This window comes from Lynx rufus, unplaced genomic scaffold (genome assembly GCF_022079265.1).
Source record: "Lynx rufus isolate CCGP_SWC_20201006 ecotype Redwood Valley unplaced genomic scaffold, mLynRuf1.p SCAF_3, whole genome shotgun sequence".
Classification (NCBI taxonomy): domain Eukaryota; kingdom Metazoa; phylum Chordata; class Mammalia; order Carnivora; family Felidae; genus Lynx; species Lynx rufus.
Window position 1 is genome coordinate 70011432 of NW_025814845.1, and position 17535 is coordinate 70028966.

Below are 17535 nucleotides of genomic sequence, written 5' to 3' on the forward strand. Positions count from 1 at the left end.
CAAAGAATTATCTGACCAAAAATGTCAAAAGCATCCATATGAAACCCTAATCCAGGGTATGGGTGGTTGAAGTTGAGCAGAGGAAAGTGTGGAGATGAGATCAAGAATTGGGAGATCAGGGGTGCCTGGGTGGCTCAGTCAGTTGAGTGTCCAACTCTTGATTTCAGCTCAGGTTGTGATCCCAGGATTGTGGGATGGAGCCCTGTGTTAGGCTCCTCACTGAGCATGGAGCCTGCTTGGGAGTCTCTCTCTCTCTCTGTGTCTCTGTGCCTGTCTCTCCAGCTCACATGTGCGCACGTTCTCTCTCTCTCTCTCTAATATGAAAAAAGAAAAAATGGAGACATCCAGGTGGGAAATAAATCATGTTTATTAGTTCTTCAGTTGCAAAGAGCAACAACAGGCACCTCAGTGCCGAGGGAGACAGCAAGGTACTATTGTTCTCAGTGTTGAAAGGGAGTGACAAGGACACTGGGAGATGATTACAGTAGAAGATGTCATGCACTTCAGAGGAGCTGGGATTCTGAAAGAGAGTATGTGTAAGTGCCAATAGGGAGGGAGCACTTCATTGTCCTAAGTTGCCAGTGATGTGGGCAGAAAAAAAGCTTTCTCATGATTGAACTAGAGGAGACACCTAGGACTCAGATCAGGAGGCTGAAGGGAACTTTAGAAGTCATTGTTATACATCTTGTTCAAGAGGTCTTTATTTAAGCATTAAACAAAAATGAAGAGTTTCCTGACTCATGGGGTCCCTGGTTGGCTCAGTCAGTAGAGCATGTGACTCTTGGGGTCTTGAGATCAAGCCCCATGTTGGGCATAGAGCTTACCTAAAAAATAATTAATTAATTAGTTAATTAATTTCCTGACTCATTACAAGTTCAGTGGAGGCAGAGGTATAACATGGAGCAGAGCACTAATGTCTTTGGAAGACTACATTAAAAAGACAGATTTTTCTTTCCAGACAAGTAATTTCTGACGGCTCTGGCTGAGCCATTTGGTTTCAGGTATTGAACTGAACCATAGTTCTTAAAGTGTGGTCCCTATACCACCACGAGCAGCAGCAGCGCCTGGGAGTTTGCTAGATACAAATTCTTGAGTTCCACTCCTGAATCAGAAACTGTGGGGATGGGCTCCACAATCTATGCTTTAGCAAGATCACCAGGTAATTCTATTGCATACTAATGTTTGAAAACCACTGATCTAAATGTAAAAATCTATGGTTGACTGAAGGGGAGAAAGAAACTAGTATTTATTGAATACCAATTATAATCCACAGGTTTTGTGGATTTAATCTTAACAAGAGCAAAGAGAGAGAGAGAGATGATATTATCTCATCCATTTTATTGTGGTAATATATACATATATATATATATATATATATATATACTTTTCTATTTTAATGATTTTTAAGTATACAATTCAGTGATATTAATTGCATTCACAATATTGTACAAACATCACTACTATGATCTCCAAAACTTTTTTTATCACCCCAAACAGAAACTCTGTAACCATTAAACAATAATAAGTCTCTGTTCTATGACTCCTCAGCCCTGGGTAATCTCTAATCTACTTTCTACGAAGTTGCCGATTTCCTATAAGTGGAATCATACAATATTTGTCCTTTTGTATCTGGCTTATTTCACTTAGTATAATATTTTCAAAGTTTGTCCATGTTTCATCATGTATCAGAATCTCCTTCCTTTTTATGGCTGAATATTCTCCCCCATGAATACACGACGTTCATCTGTTGATGCTATTGATGGACACTGGTTGTTTCTATCTTTTTGGTTATTGTGAATATTGCTGCAGTGAACATTGGTGTACAAGTACCTGGTTGAGTCCCTGTTTTCAATTATTTTGTGTTATCCCATTTTTAAATTACAAAACTAAGGCTCAGGCCAAGCAAAGTGGCCACAGCTAGGCACTGGAACAACCAGGCCAGTCTGATGACCTAACTCCTGTCACCACACCCCACTGTCTGAGAGGGCGGACCTCCCTACCACCTGTGTCACAGGCTTTACTGTGGTATGTATTACTCAGCATGTGCACGTGCTCTGTGTTTTCCTAATCATTTTTCTTTCTTCCTTGAAGGATACTAGTTCCACAAATGTTTCCAGGAAAATCCTGCCAGAAATAAGCCAAATTAACCAGTCCCTGACAGAGAAATGGATGGCAGTGACAAGAGGAAGCAGTGAACATGAAATGGCTACAAGGTAGCTCTGTTTGATAAATTATAAGTCACTTGTAATTGGTTTTGAAGCCATGGTCATTTTATGCTAAATATAAGACAGAGAGGGTTTGGCTTTGCTGTGAAGGCATTTGCATTTTAACCATGATTCTCTTCCACCACCTCATAGTTTGAAGAAGTCATTGATTCACTCATCATTTATTTAACAGAACTATCTTGAGGACATATGGTTTCTCAGGCACCTTGATAGGTGAGAGATGCAGGATGAATCAAAAACGCTTTGTGTCTCACAAAGCCTTCACTAAAATGGACTCTTTTTTATCTCTTCATAGTTTATACTCTGGGACTCCATAAATTTCTGTTTTCAGAAGGGAGGATTTTATTTAAATATATGTGACTTGGTAGAATCAACTATGAAGGGTTTTGGTGAGATTTATCAGCACAAATTATATCCAGAATTTGGAAGACTTGTAAGGGAGCAGTTGTCTTTATATTTATTTATTTATTTATTTTATTTTTAAAAATGTATTTATTTTTGAGAGAGAGAGCAGAAGCAGGGGAGGGGCAGAGAGAGAGAGAAAGAGAGAAAGAGAGGGAGAGACAAAGAATCCGAAACAGGCTCTGGGCTCTGAGCTGTGAGAGAGAGAGAGAGAGACAAAGAATCCGAAACAGGCTCTGGACTCTGAGCTGTAAGCACAGAGCCTGACATAGCACTCGAACTCTCGAACTGAGAGATCATAACCTGAGCCAAACTCAGACACTTAACCAACTGAGCCACCCAGGCACCCCGAGGAGTTGTTTTTATTAATAATGATTCCATGTCTTCGGTTAAATAATTGGGCATAAGATAAAAGGAGGCCTGCTTTATAATACGCTATGACTTAACACTTGTGTTATGACTTTTACAGCGAAGTTAGGATGATATTTTCATCTCCTGCTTGTCTGACTGCAAGTTTTTTAAAGAAAAGGTAATTTTTAAATGAGATTTACCTTCATTTGAAACACTGGGGAATCTTTAGCATGAAATGTTTCAAGTCAGTCATTTTAATTTGTAAATTATGTTATCTTTGAACAAAAAGTCCAACATAGAAAACACCATAGGCTGGTATAAAATTCTTCCATTTTGTAAGGTAATTTTCTGCAAGACCACTATAAGTTGTGATTCCTAATTCACATTGTTCACTTCCTCTGCCCTGCCCTCCTCTGTTACCTGATTGGAAGGAATGATGTGCTTTTTTTTCAAGATCTTTGTATCTGTGAGTGATCATTCTAACATTGCTTCAGTACTTAGAGGCCAAGGCAGCACTTGGCAGTTCTTTTTGTGGTGGCATCAGTAGGGAAAATAGATTCTATTTATCTTTAACTAGATTCACTACTACAGAGGAAAATCTAATTTCTCTATTTGGTTTGACACTTGGTCTGATCCAATAGTATAAACAGTTCCTTTGGGAAATGCTCTATATTTGGTCTTATATTTCTTCCCTTCGCTTTATGCTTTCCAACACTGTGCCTGGGAACTGTTAAGAGATGAACTGAGGCATATTAAAATTTTTAAGAGTTTATTTAAGCAAATACTGATTCAAACTGGGAAGCACCAAATTGGAAGTGATTAGAGCACTCCATCAACAGGAGCTAGTGGAAAGACTTATGTAGAGAAGATGCAGAAGCAAAGAAAGGAAATTAATTGATTGGCTATAGCTTAAAACATTTTTTTTAAGTTTTATTTATTAATTTTTGAGAAAGAGAGAGAGAATGTGCAGGAGAGGCAGAGAGACAGGGAGACTGAGAATCCCAAGCAGGCTCCGTGCCAGGAACGCAGAGCCTGATGGGGAGCTCGAAATCACAAACCATGAGATCATGACCTGAGCCAAAATTAAGAGCTGGTTGCTTAACCAACTGAGCCACCCAGGCCCCCTGATTGGCTATAGCTTAAAATGTAGTTGGCTGTTTGTGACTAGTTGTACTTTGGTTTCGATTTTATAACTGAAGTATTTACAGGCTTAGATTTTGGTTTGCATATGTAGGCCATCATGGTGATAGAGCTACCCCCAGTGTAATGGCCTCCTTGTTTAATTAATTTAACAGTGTTTAAGAGAGAAGGAGGATAAGAGCATGAAGGCTCTTAGGCTGCCCTCTGCCTTCTCTGGAGGCCAGTGCCCTACTGGTGTGTCCGTAGTGGATATAACTCAGTCCAACCCTCCCCCACTAGGTCAGGTCTCATCTCTCCCTGATGAGTAGGCCCCAAGCTGCCTGACTGATTCTGAAAAGTTCTACACATCTTGTACCCCCACCTGGCCAGTAGGTGGCACTCATTTAACTCATGTTGCATGTATTCCTTGCCTCTGTGCAACCCCTGGTTGTCCCATTGGTTCATTTTTTTGTTTTGTTTTGTTTTGTTTTGTTTTGTTTTGTTTTGTTTTAGTGACTCATCACTTGCATATAACACCCAGTGTTCATAATAAATGCGCTCCTTAATACCCATCACCTGTTTAGCCCAATCTCCACCCACCTCCCTCCATCAACCCTGTTTGTTCTCTAACGTGAAGAGTGTCTTATGGTTTGTTTCTGTCTCTCTTTTTTTTTCCTTCCCATATGTTCATCTGTTTTATTTTTTAAATTCCAAGTATGAGTGAAATCATATATTTGTTTTTCTCTGACCTCTTATTTCACTTAGCATAACATACTCTAGCTCTATACACACTTGCACATGGCAAGATTTCATTCCTGTCCCACTGATTCTTAATCCAGCTGCACTCTCAGTCACTCCTCAAGGGGACAGGAGGAACTGTTGAGTCCAACAACTTCTTGTGAGAACCAGAGAAACCCAGGGAAACTGAATGCCATGGCTTCCCACTTGCAGCCGCAACACAGTATTTTTCTAGAGTCCAAAAAAAGCATCCTTGTTCATCCCCACATATCCCAGTCAAAGGTGGAAGAAGAGAAATCAGACACTGCTTCCCTCTGCCTTCTCCCTCTCCCATTTGCTTTCTTCTTCTTACCATCCTTCCAGGCAAGAAGTGAGGACAGGGACTCTGCCAAACAGTGTTTTCTCTTTCTCCCCTGCTCTAGCCTCAGGCTAATCCTTACTGCATATAGAATATTTTCTACACTTAGAATATTATCTTTCTAAAGTGGAAAAGTACCCTCCCAGGAATGATGAGCCTCGAGGTTTGGTCTTAAGATGCCAAAGACTGAAAAGGACAAAATATTTTAAGGGGAGATTTAAAATACTTTGTTTGAATATTTGCATAAATATTTTAGCCCTGGCATTACTCTTGACCAGTTATTCAGCAAGCATAAAGTATTTCTTGATAGAACATTACAAAAAATCATTTGACAGAATTCAAGTCTCTTCAAATATCACCAACAGAACCCAGGAAAACAGCACACCTAAACAAAGATTTGATAGTGTTTCTGAGAGGGAAGGCTAGGTTGGAATTTATCAAGAATTGGCAGTTTGGTTTAGGCCAGGTCTTTCAACATGGGAGGGGAAAGCTGGGGGCTTGATTAGGATTGGGAGAAGATACAGTGATCCAGGGTGGGTGGAAACAGCAAGGCAACAACTTTAGGCAAGAGATTCAGACAATCTTAGAGCATAAACTATCTGTTAATGCTTTCCACTGAAGAGTTAATGGGTCTTTTCAGGAAGTTCCTATAATGAACAATCAAGCCATTTGCCTGGGCTAGTGTCTTTTGAAATAGTGAAGTCATGCTAATGAAACAGTGGAATCCTAAAGTAATGTAAATGTAGATGATGGGAAGGTGTGTTGTGTGTGTTGGGGGCGGGGGTAGTTTCAGATTTTAGTGTACAGGCTGAGTGTGGGGGTAAACGTTTTCGGTTCTCAGATGTAGCCTATGAAATTTTGCCATTATTGCAACCCAAACTTGTAGCTACTCTAGCAATAATAGTAACCTACTCTCTTTTAGGAGAATATAAATTTTATAATTATTTTTGTGTGCCAAAAAAATTGATAATTTTGAAAGGAGGCAAATTGTAAGAAAAATGTTTATATATGCTATTTAATAAAATAAAGCAATAAGTATGTATGAAGTTTAGAAATATTCTTTTCTATCTGTTTATGTGTTTTGTTTTGTTTACATTTCTTGTATCCAAAGACAATCTGTAGAAATGATTTCCATTGATGTGGACTTACAAATGGCAAGAGACACCTTCGAGAAGTTGACAAAAACAGAATGGATTTCTTCCATGGTAATAGCCAATATTTACTTGAGAAATAAAGCAATAGAATTTCTTTATAGGAACCAATATGAATGCAGTTGAATTTTGTTGCGAGCTGAGTCAGAGGGACTCTGTGATAAGGGAGACGGCTAGTGTTCACAATAAGGTTACTATATTCCAGACACTATATTCCAAGCTGGCATTTACTTTCTTATTGAATGTTTAAATGTCCTGTAAATACAGTACTTTTGTTTTCAACATGAAAAACCAATGCTTGAGAGGTAAATAACCATTAGTAGACATATGAAAATAGCACTAGTTTGGGAAGTAAGATAATTTTTACCTGGACTAGGAGAATAGAAATCCTGTTCTTCCTTTTGAGATGAATGTCAAATCCAGTTAAGATGAATCTGCTACCAATTCATCCCTTATCCTATTTGGGTTACATTTTCTTTGCCTTTTTGAGGGGTTCCTTATTTATGGAGTTCCTTTTTAAGCTCTATTCTAGTTAGATATTTTATGATTCTGGGTTGTGTTGGAAAATTTTCCCTCTACAAACTCAGGTTCATGTGAGTTCATGACTGAGTAACAAGAGTAATAGACTGATGGGGTGCCTCGGTGGCTCAGTAGGTTGAACGTCCGACTTCAGCTCAAGTCATGATCTCCACGGCTTGTGGGTTTGGGCCCCACGTCTGCCTCTGTGCTGACAGCTCAGAGCCTGGAGCCTGCTTCAGATTCTGTGTGTGTCTCTCTCTCTCTCTCTGCCCCTCCCCCACTTGTGGCCTGTCTCTCTCTTAAAGATAAACATTAAAAATTTAAACAAACAAAAAAAGAGTAATAGACTGAGTAACAAACAGGATTAATAGACTGAGTAAATATTCCCCGTGTTTGCGAGGAGCATTTAGATGAAGAGGCTCCCTGAACAGCTAGGGATGAGGGCTTATATACCAATTAATAGGGAATAGGGAAAAGGGATTGGGGGAGAAGAGGTTTCTTTGAGAAAACTGGACTTTTCAGGGAGACAAATGGGCTTTAAGAGGGACAAATAGAAGATATGACAGCTTGTGATAATGTTTGTGTGATTTCTCATCCAAGTGCAAGTGGCTGGTCTTTACCTGGCAGTGAAACCTGCCCTCCAAGTTTCTTGGAAGGCCCCAACTTTAGTCAGATAAGGGAAGATCTGAAGTCTTCCTTCTACATCAGCTGTATCCACATGCCTTTGGTTTCAAGTCATCTTGTATATATACCATTTTGGGTCCCCACATTTGGAAGGGAAAGTAGAGTGTTCTTTAATATATAGTAGATACTTTTATTGTCAAGATGAAGAAGAATAGATGTTATCAAATATATTTTATTATTTTTTAAATGTTTATTTATTTTTGAGAGAGAGACAAAACAGAACACAAGCAGGGGAGGAACAGAGAGAGAGGGAGACAGAATCTGAAGAAGGCTCCAGGCTCTGAGCTGTCAGCACAGGGTCCATTGTGGGGTTCGAACTCACGAGCCATGAGATCATGACCTGAGCCAACGTCGGACACCTAACCAACTGAGCCACCCAGGTGCCCCTAGAATGTATTTAAAAAATAAATTTATTTAGGTTATATGGGAGATAACTTGGGGTGCTATTCCCAGTGTGAGTTCCAAGGAACATTAGTTTCACAGAATGCTCCCTGAAAACAGGTTCTAAGTGAAACAACTTTGGATACACTGCATACTATTATGAAGTTATAATGTACATCAGTAAATCAAAGATTCTATGATGTCATACACCAAAAGAAATCTAGCTGTTTTAGCCCTATTTTTCTCAAAGTTATTTGACTTTGTGTGACATTATTTTCCTATATATGCCTACTAGCATTCCATATAAATCATGTTCTTCTGGACATCTGAAAAAAATAAATTGTAAGAACATTAATGTAATAATATGTAGTACTTTTATTGTTGCAAATATCATCTTAATCCTTCTGACATGTGGAGGTAGACACTGTTGTTAAAAGCATCTAAGATCTATTAAACAGAATAAATGATGCTAGCTGTTGTAACAAACAACTTCCAAATCTCAGTGGCTTAACACAATGAAGACTTCTTTTCACATCGTAGTCCAATGAGGGTTGGAGACAGGAAACACATGCAGAGGAGGAAGAGGAAATGTTTCCCCTCCAACCATCTTAGTTTCATTGGCTGGGACCCTGCAAATTAGACTGAAAAAAGACAGATTAATGGGAGAGAAATAAACAGAAGTTTATTAATATGTGTGTGCATGCTGCATATACACTCAGTGATGAGTAACTAAAGCGTGGTTAGAACTTGGTTATATAGCATCTTAGCAAAAGAACAATAATTTTGTAAAGAGACAACATAAAGGAAAAGGAGTTTGAGCTTCTAAGGGCGCCAAAATGCAGGAAGGCAAATATCTGGGGAAGCTCATGTTAGATAAGGTCTAGATCATAAGGTTTGTTTGTGTAGACTCTTTTTCTCTTTTATTTTTAAAAATTTAATCCAAGTTAGCATATAGTGCAATAATGATTTCAGGAGTAGAATTTAGTAATTCATCCCCTGTATATAACACCCAGTGCTCATCTCCACAAGTGTCCTCCTTACTGCCCCTTGCCCATTTAGCCCATTCCCCACCCAAAACCCCTCTAGCAACCCTCCATTTGTTCCCTGTATTTAAGAGTCTCTTATGTTTTGTCCCTCTGTGTAGACTCTTTCTCAATGCCTGTTCATCTCTGCTGATAAGGTTCTTGCCCTTCTCCTGGTACAGAAGTTAGTGGCAGGACACCTTTACAGGCAGAATTTATATTGTTTTCAAGTAGATAGAGGGAAGCCAGAGAGCTTGTCCTGTGCCTGTTTTTTCTCACCTGCCTTCAGCTCAAAATAATCCTCATGCCAGAGTGGCATATTTTTTTTTAAGTTTATTAATTTTGAGAGAGAGAGCACAAGTGAAGGATGGGCAGAGAGAGAAGAGAGAGAGAGAGAGAGAGAGAGAGAGAGAGAATCCCAAGCAGGCTCCGCACCATCAGCACAGAGACTGACATGGGGCTCGATCCCATGAACCATGAAATCATGACCTAAGCCTAGATCAGGAGTCGGACACTTAACTGACTGAGCCACCCAGGTGCCCCCAGAGTGGCATATCTTTGAGTGGTATATTCTGCTACCCTTCCCACCTCTGCATAGTTTCACTGAGGAGTGATTTGGGTTCCTTTTTTCTGGAGTTCTAGGCACTGGAGCCATGAAATCCTCCAGTAGATCTTTTGTATTCAGTTGGCAGATAAGGAAAGCGAGTATAGAAGGTTACATGAGAGGTTGCAGGGGTCATGCCTAGAAGTGATATACATATTTCATATACACATTTCATTCATATCTCATTAGCCAGAACTCAATCATATGGCCCCATACAACTGCAAAGGAGGCTGGGAAATGCCATCTTCCTGGGAACCTAGAAGGAAAATGAAACAGTATTGGTGAGGTGAACGTATGCCATTATCTCTGCCATGTTGGATTTTAAGTCATAGATTTGGGTATGCATCTTTGATGTGTCAGTCTCTAATTGAGTCCATGATTCACACAGCATATACATGCACATGTGACTTCACTTTATTTCTTTCATGCATCCCAGTATAAAATAGGGAGGATGGCTCTCACATAATACATTAGAGGCATTTGGTATGCAAGGAGTTATGGAGTTTGAACAGAAGGTCTGAGGAAAACTAAATGATTACACCATTGGAAAATAGTGGAATGAAACCCCTAGTCCCATAGCTTGTTTTTCACTATAATCTGTACCTAATATATTCTGGGCCCTTTCCCTGATCCTTTCAACTACAGATAACTACAGGTTTTAGGGATAATCTGCTCAGAGCTCTTCCATGTCATTCTTCACACCAAGAAGCATTATCAGTTTTCCTTCTGCTCCCAGAATGTCCTGTGATGCATGATTCTAAGAACTGGAGGAGTCTGGTGGTTCCATATGCAGAAGCTGTTTGTAAAATGAGTGACTGATCTTTACGAGTCCTGAGTAAGTTTGATTAATTTTTCATTTTATCTGTACTCTCAACAATCACTGAAGTAAAAGATGGAGCAAATTTTGGATAGAAGATTTAAAAATACACAAATGTTTGGGTATGTGGTATGTGAATGTTTGAAAAGATTAACCTAACATTATTATAATCATTACTCTTATACAAAGCATGTGTAACTCTTAGACTTGGACATGGCTTTGACTTCAGAGTTTAATAACCATAGAGGATCCAGTCAAAATAAATCTATACTTGAAAACTTTTTGTTTATGTTTTAAAACTTGAGAAATTTTGGGGCAGCTGGATGGCTCAGTTAAGTGTCTGACTTTGGCTCAGGTCATGATCTCATGGTTTGCGAGTTTGAGCCCCATGTTGGGCTCTGTGCTGACAGCTCAGAGTCTGGAGCCCACTTTGGATTCTATGTCTCACTCTCTCTCTGCCCTTCCCCTGCTCATGCTATGTCTCTCAAAAAAACACAAACGTTAACTTTTTTTTTTTTTTTTAATTTTTGAGAGACCGTCCACAGAACTTTAAGTGGCCGCCGTCCACATTGTAATCTAAATAAACTGCAGGTCAGTGCAACATGGCAACCCTGACAGAGGATATACCAGTTTACATTTCATCAACAAATATGAGAGCATCAGCCCACACATTTTTCTACAGTATTATTAGACTTTGATATTTGCCATTCTGAAGAAAAAAGTCTCTTAATTTGAATTTTAGTTTTCTCATTATGAATGAGATTGTGCTGGTTTTCCTATATCTCAGTTCCATTTGTATATTATAGTCTGGAAACTGTCAGTTCTTCCTTCTTAACCCATTTTCCCATGTGTTGTTGTTAGTGTTTTTCTTTTTTATTTAGCTTTTATTTTAGTTTTTACTTTATTTTTTTAATGTTTATTTTTGAGAGAGAGAAAGAGAGTTGTGAGCAGGGGAGGGACAGAGAGAGAGAGGGACAGAGTATCTGAAGCGGGCTCTGTGCTGACAGCAGCGAGTCCAATGTGGGACTTTAATCCACCAACTGTGAGATCACGACCTTGGCCGAAGTCAGATGTTCAACTGACTGAGCCAGCCAGGCACCCCTATTTTATTTTATTTTTTAAAGTTTAGCAGGCTCTGTGCTGTCAGCATGGAGCCCGGCATGGAGCTTGATCCCACAACCGTGACATCATGACCTGAGCTGAAATCAAGCTTAACTGATTAGGCCAACAAGGCGCCCCTATTTAGAAGCTTTTAAATGATTAAGGCAACTAATTCTTTATCAATAATATGAATTACAAGTCTTTTTTCTCTGGGTTATTAATTTTTTTTATTTTGTGGAATTTTCACATGCATAATTATTTGAAAACATTTTAATGAAGCCTACTATGTAAACATTTTCTTATATGGTTGCTGAGTTTGGATCATATTTCAAAAAGCCTACTCCCTCTGAAATTTAAAAAAAAATTTCCCATACTTTTTTTTAAAGTAGGCTCCATGCCCAGTGTGGGGCTTGAACTCATGACCCTGAGTTCAAGAGTCACATACTCTACTGACTGAGTCAGCCAGGTGCCCCACTTCTATTAGACTTTTTATTGGTTCATTTTTATGTTTAACTCTTCGATCCATTCAGAGTTTATCTTGATTAAGCTTTATCTTTTTCTGGAAGAGTTTTCAGTTCTTCCCATACATTCACTGAATGATCTGTCTCATTCCCACTAATATGTAATGCCACATTTATCATATACTCAAGTGTCCTGTGTATTTGTGTCCATTTATGGAATCTCTACTATGTAAGTCTGCATTTCATACATCTGGGTCATATTATTTTAATTAAATTAGCTATTTTAATATTTGATAGGTTTGTTTTCTGAGAATTATGTTTTAAAGATACGAATATCTAGGTTGGAACAAAGTAATATTAAAATATTGTTATTGAGTTAATTTAAAAAATATATCCATATATACCAGGTGTTCATAAAGTCTGAAGAGATATTTTATTTTCCTCAAATCAAAAATGTCCTTGATGACATTATATGTGTGCATGTGTGTGTATTATCATGTAAGTTTTCAGATTTTATAGATACTCTATGGAATTTTGTTTGAAAATCATGAAATCAATCACGTAGTCAAGTATTAATATGAGCTATCAACAAATTTCTTCAGAATCCTACATTTGAACTTTCAATTCCAATGATATTTGATGAGGGAAAAACATTTTTTTCACATCTGTGAGTAATAAATGTCCAGGATGGTACCGAGACAAGATATTTTATGGGTTTTGCCATCAGAAATGGAAACTGTTATCTATTTCATACATTAAAGAACCTGGAAGAAACTGAGGATTTTTTTGGAGGGTGCATATTTATCATGGCTGATTTTATACCCCCCAGAGAAGTGCTGGGGATCTTTGCAAGAATCTTCTCTCAATACACTGGTCCAGATGCTCAAAACTGCCATCGTCTCTCAGCTGCGTTCCTGGCCTAAAATTGAAACCAATGAGAATCACTGCAATCTTAAAGCTCTTCTAGGAATGGTGAAAGAAGTGTATAAGGTAAGGGTTCATTTGAATATATATATATATGATTTTACTCAATTAAAAACTTTTAGGTCTCAGCCAATTGGAGTCTTATTTTATTTCTAAAACAAAATATTTTATTCAGTTCTTAGTAATTCAGAATTTTGCTTGTTTTGCTAATGGCTAGACTCTAGTCATATATATTACATATATGTTACATATTTTATATACAGGTTATACATAATATATATCACATATATCATATGCACAAATACTAAAAAATGAGAATGATGATTATTTTCAGTACAGTACACAACGTAATCCAGAAGTAATTTAAAATTAGCCTACTAATAAACCTAATGATTGTTGGGGGATAGGGAGGAGCCAGAGCATTTTAAGTAAAAGAGCAGAATTAAATTAGTATTGTTCAATTAAAAATAATTGGCTAAAGTAAGATGATTTTATAAATATAAATTGTTAAATGGCAATCAAAACCAATTTCACGATAAAATATCAATCTCAACAGGAGAAAACATTAGGTACAAAAATTAGTTCATTTCAGAAGTACTAATGCACTGGTATTTCTTTTTTTTTTTTTTTTTTTTAAATTTTTAAATAATCTCTTTTTTATTTTTTTTTATTTTTTTTTATATATATGAAATTTATTGACAAATTGGTTTCCATACAACACCCAGTGCTCATCTAAAGTAGTATATTTCTTTTTTTTTACCTAGCTTTATTGAGACATAATTGACATATAACATTGTGTGAGTTCAAAGTGTGCAATATATTGCTTTGATACATCTATACTTATTCATTTTACAACTGGAAGTTTGAACCCTTTGACCAATATCTTCCCATTTCCCCCACTCCCTGACAACCACCATTCTACTTTCTGTTTCTGAGTTCAGCTTCATAGATAAGTGGTATCATACATATTTTTCTTTCTCTGAATTATTTGACTTAGGATAAGGCCCATCCCTGCTGTCGCAAATGGCAGGATCTCCTTCTCTCTCATGGCTGAATTATATTCCAGTGTTTATATACATCTTCTTTATCTATTCATCCATCCAGGATGCTTAAGTTGTTTTCTTGTCTTGGCTTTTGTAAATAATGCTGCATTAAACATGGGGATGCAGACATCTCTTTGAGATAGTGATTTAATTTCCTTTGAAGTGAATATATTTATTCAGATGAATATATTTTTTAATATAGCAAGAAGTGGGATTGCTAGATCATATGGTAGTTCTGTTTTTAATTTTTTGAGGAACCTCCATACTGTTTCCCGTGGTGGCTGCACCAATTAACATTCCCACCTGCAGTGTACAAAGGTTCCCTTTTCTCTGTATCCATGCCAACACTTATCTTTTGTTTTTTTGATGACAGCCATTCTAACAAGTATGAGGTGATATTTCACTGTGTAGCTTTGAGCTGCATTTCCCTGATGATTATGGATGTTGACCATCTTTTCATGTACCCGTTGGCCATCTGTATGTCTTCTTTGGAAAAACACCTATTCAGTTCCTCTGCCCATTTTTAAAATTAGATTGTTTTGTTTGATCTGTGGCATGTGTTCTGTATATATTTTAGACATTAATTTCTTATGAAATATACAATTTGCAAGTATTTTCTCCCATTTCATAGGTTGCCTTTTTATTTTATTGTTGTTTCTTTTGCTGTGTAGAAACTTTGTGGTTTAGTTTTTGGTAGTCCCACTTACTTATTTTTGGTTTTGTTGCTTGTGCTTTTGTTGTCATATCCAAAAAAATCATTGCCAAGACCAATGTCAAGGAGCTTTCCCCTTAGGTTTTATTCTAGGAGTTTTATGGTCTTATGTTTAAGTCTTTAATCCATTTCAAGTAAATTTTTCTGAGTGGTATACGATAGGGGTCCAATTTCATTCTTCTGAATATGGTCATCCAGTTGCCCCAATATTTATTGAAAAGACTATCCTTTCCCCATTGAGTTTTCTTGGCTCCTTTGTCAAATGTTAGTTGACCATTTTTGTGAGGTTTTATTTCTGGTCTCTTGATTCTGTTCCATTGGTTTATGAGTCTATTTTTATGCCAGTACCATTACTATAGCTTTATAGTATAGTTGTAAATCTGGAGTTGTGAGGCCTCCAGTTTTGTTCTTCTTTCTCAGGACTGCTTTGACTATTCAATCTTTTGTGGTTTCATATAAATTTTAAGACTGTTTTTCTTAACTCTGTGAAAAATGCCTTTGGAATTTGGAGAGGGATTACATCTTATCTATAGATAACTTTAGGTGCTATAGACATTTTAACAATATTAATTCTTCTTTATTTTAAATTTATTTATTTTGAGAGAGACAGAGAGGGCACAAGTTGGAGAGAGGCAGGGAGAGAGGGAGACAGACAATCCCAAGCAGCTTCCATACTGCCAGTGAGGAGCCCGATGTGGGGCTTGAACTCATGAAACTGTGAGATGGTGACTTGAGCTGAAACCCAAGCGTTGGACACTTAATTGACTGAGTCACCCAGGTGCCCCGATATTAATTCTTCTAATCCATAAAGAAAGGCTATATTTCCATTTATTTGTGTTTCCTTCAATTGCTTTCATCAAAGTCTTACAGTTTTTGGTGTACAGGTCTTTCACCTCCTTGATTAAATTTATTCGTAAACAATTTCATTGTTTTTGATGCTATGGTGAATTGCTAATTGGAGTCTTAAGAAGACAAATAAGAATCATGAGGAGTCAGGTATTTTTTCATTTACATTTTATTTTTTTAAATTTATTTTTATTAAAAAATTTTTTTAATGTTTATATGTTTTTGAGAAAGAGAACGTGAGCATGAGTTGGGGAGGGGCGGAGAGAGAGGGAGACAGAGAATTCTAAGCAGGCTCTGCACTGTCAGCACAAAGCCCAATGTGGGGCTTGAACCCACAAACCATGAGATCATGACCAGAGCTGAAGTTGGACGCTTAACCAACTGAACCACCCAGGTGACCCATACATATATTTTTAAAGTAATGCATATAAGGAAAATGTTTGGCAGAAAATAATTGGGAATTTTTTTTAATTTTATTTTTAATTTTTTAAAATTTACATCCAAATTAGTTAGCATATAGTGAAACAATGATTTCAGGGTAGATTCCTTAATACCCCTTACCTATTTAGCCTATCCCCCCTCCCACAACCCCTCCAGTAACCCTCAGTTTGTTCTCCATATTTATGAGTCTCTTCTGTTTTGTCCCCCTCCCTGTTTTTATATTATTTTTGTTTCCCCTCCCTTATGTTCATCTGTTTTGTCTCTTAAAGTCTTCATATGAGTGAAGTCCTATGATTTTTGTCTTTCTCTGACTAATTTCACTTAGCATAATACCCTCTAGTTTCATCCACGTAGTTGCAATATAATTGGGAATTTTGATAAGGAAGAAACTTTATGAGACTGAAGATGTTTTGCAATGTACTTCTTTCATTAAGAAAAAGTACACATCAAAATCTATAGGCTTATCCCATTTTTCATTCTTGATAATGGTTGTGTGTTTTTTTTCCTTTTACAAAGTCTTACCAGAAAGTTTTTTAAAGAACCAATCTTTTTACTTGTTGATCCTCTCCCCTGTATGTGTTACTTACTTCCTTAATTTATATTCTTAGATTCTTTATTTCCTGTCTTCTATCTTTTGGATTAATTTGATATGATAGAGGCTTATTTAGAGCATTGATTTTCCAGAATTGCTTCCTCTGGAAAGCCTTCTTAAACCCCTTAAGTCCTTCTCCAATCAGAAATTGTAGGGGCGCCTGGGTGGCGCAGTCGGTTAAGCGTCCGACTTCAGCCAGGTCACGATCTCGCGGTCCGGGAGTTCGAGCCCCGCATCAGGCTCTGGGCTGATGGCTCAGAGCCTGGAGCCTGTTTCCGATTCTGTGTCTCCCTCTCTCTCTGCTCCTCCCCCGTTCATGCTCTGTCTCTCTCTGTCCCAAAAATAAATAAACGTTGAAAAAAAAAAATTTTAAAAAAGAAATTGTATCCTCCATGCCTGACTACTTGTTTTTATCTACTAGACTATGGGTTGGTAATCAAACCCATGGGTAGCCTCATATTTTTGTAAATAAAGTTTTATTGGAACATACCCACACTTGTTTTCATATTGTCTAAGGGTGTTTTGTGCTACAAAATGGAAGAGTTGAATAGCACCAGGTATTGTATGGTCCCAAGTTCAAATATTTACTGTTTGGATTTAAGAAAGAGTTTGCTGACTACTGTACTAGACTGTAAGCTATGTGTCAGCAAGGACACTTTTTAGCTATGTTTTGTCTCACACCTGACAAGTAGTATGTGAAAAATTAATATTAATCAATGGAGAAAGGGCTGAATTTATCAAAAGTTCCTTGGATTTTTATGGTGCCTTTTTTAAATGTTTATTTATTATTATTTTTTTATTTAAACAAAATTTTTTTTAACGTTTATTTATTTTTGAGACAGAGAGAGACAGAGCATGAACGGGGGAGGGTCAGAGAGAGAGGGAGACACAGAATCTGAAACAGGCTCCAGGCTCTGAGCTGTCAGCACAGAGCCCGATGCGGGGCTCGCACTCATGGACCGCGAGATAATGACCTGAGCCGAAGTTGGACGCTTAGCCAACTGAGCCACCCAGGCACCTCTAAATGTTTATTTATTTTTGAGA

At 37.6% G+C, this 17535-nt stretch overlaps 1 protein-coding gene across 1 annotated transcript in view; it reads left to right on the forward strand.

The window, feature by feature from the left end:
- The window catches only part of HERC6 (HECT and RLD domain containing E3 ubiquitin protein ligase family member 6), a 60004-nt gene that overhangs the window by 25673 nt on the left and 16796 nt on the right, over positions 1-17535 (forward strand). Inside the window, 5 exon segments of the mRNA XM_047091592.1 lie at positions 2092-2213; positions 3097-3156; positions 6305-6398; positions 10200-10389; positions 12763-12923. Coding sequence (XP_046947548.1) covers positions 2092-2213; positions 3097-3156; positions 6305-6398; positions 10200-10389; positions 12763-12923 — 627 coding nt within the window.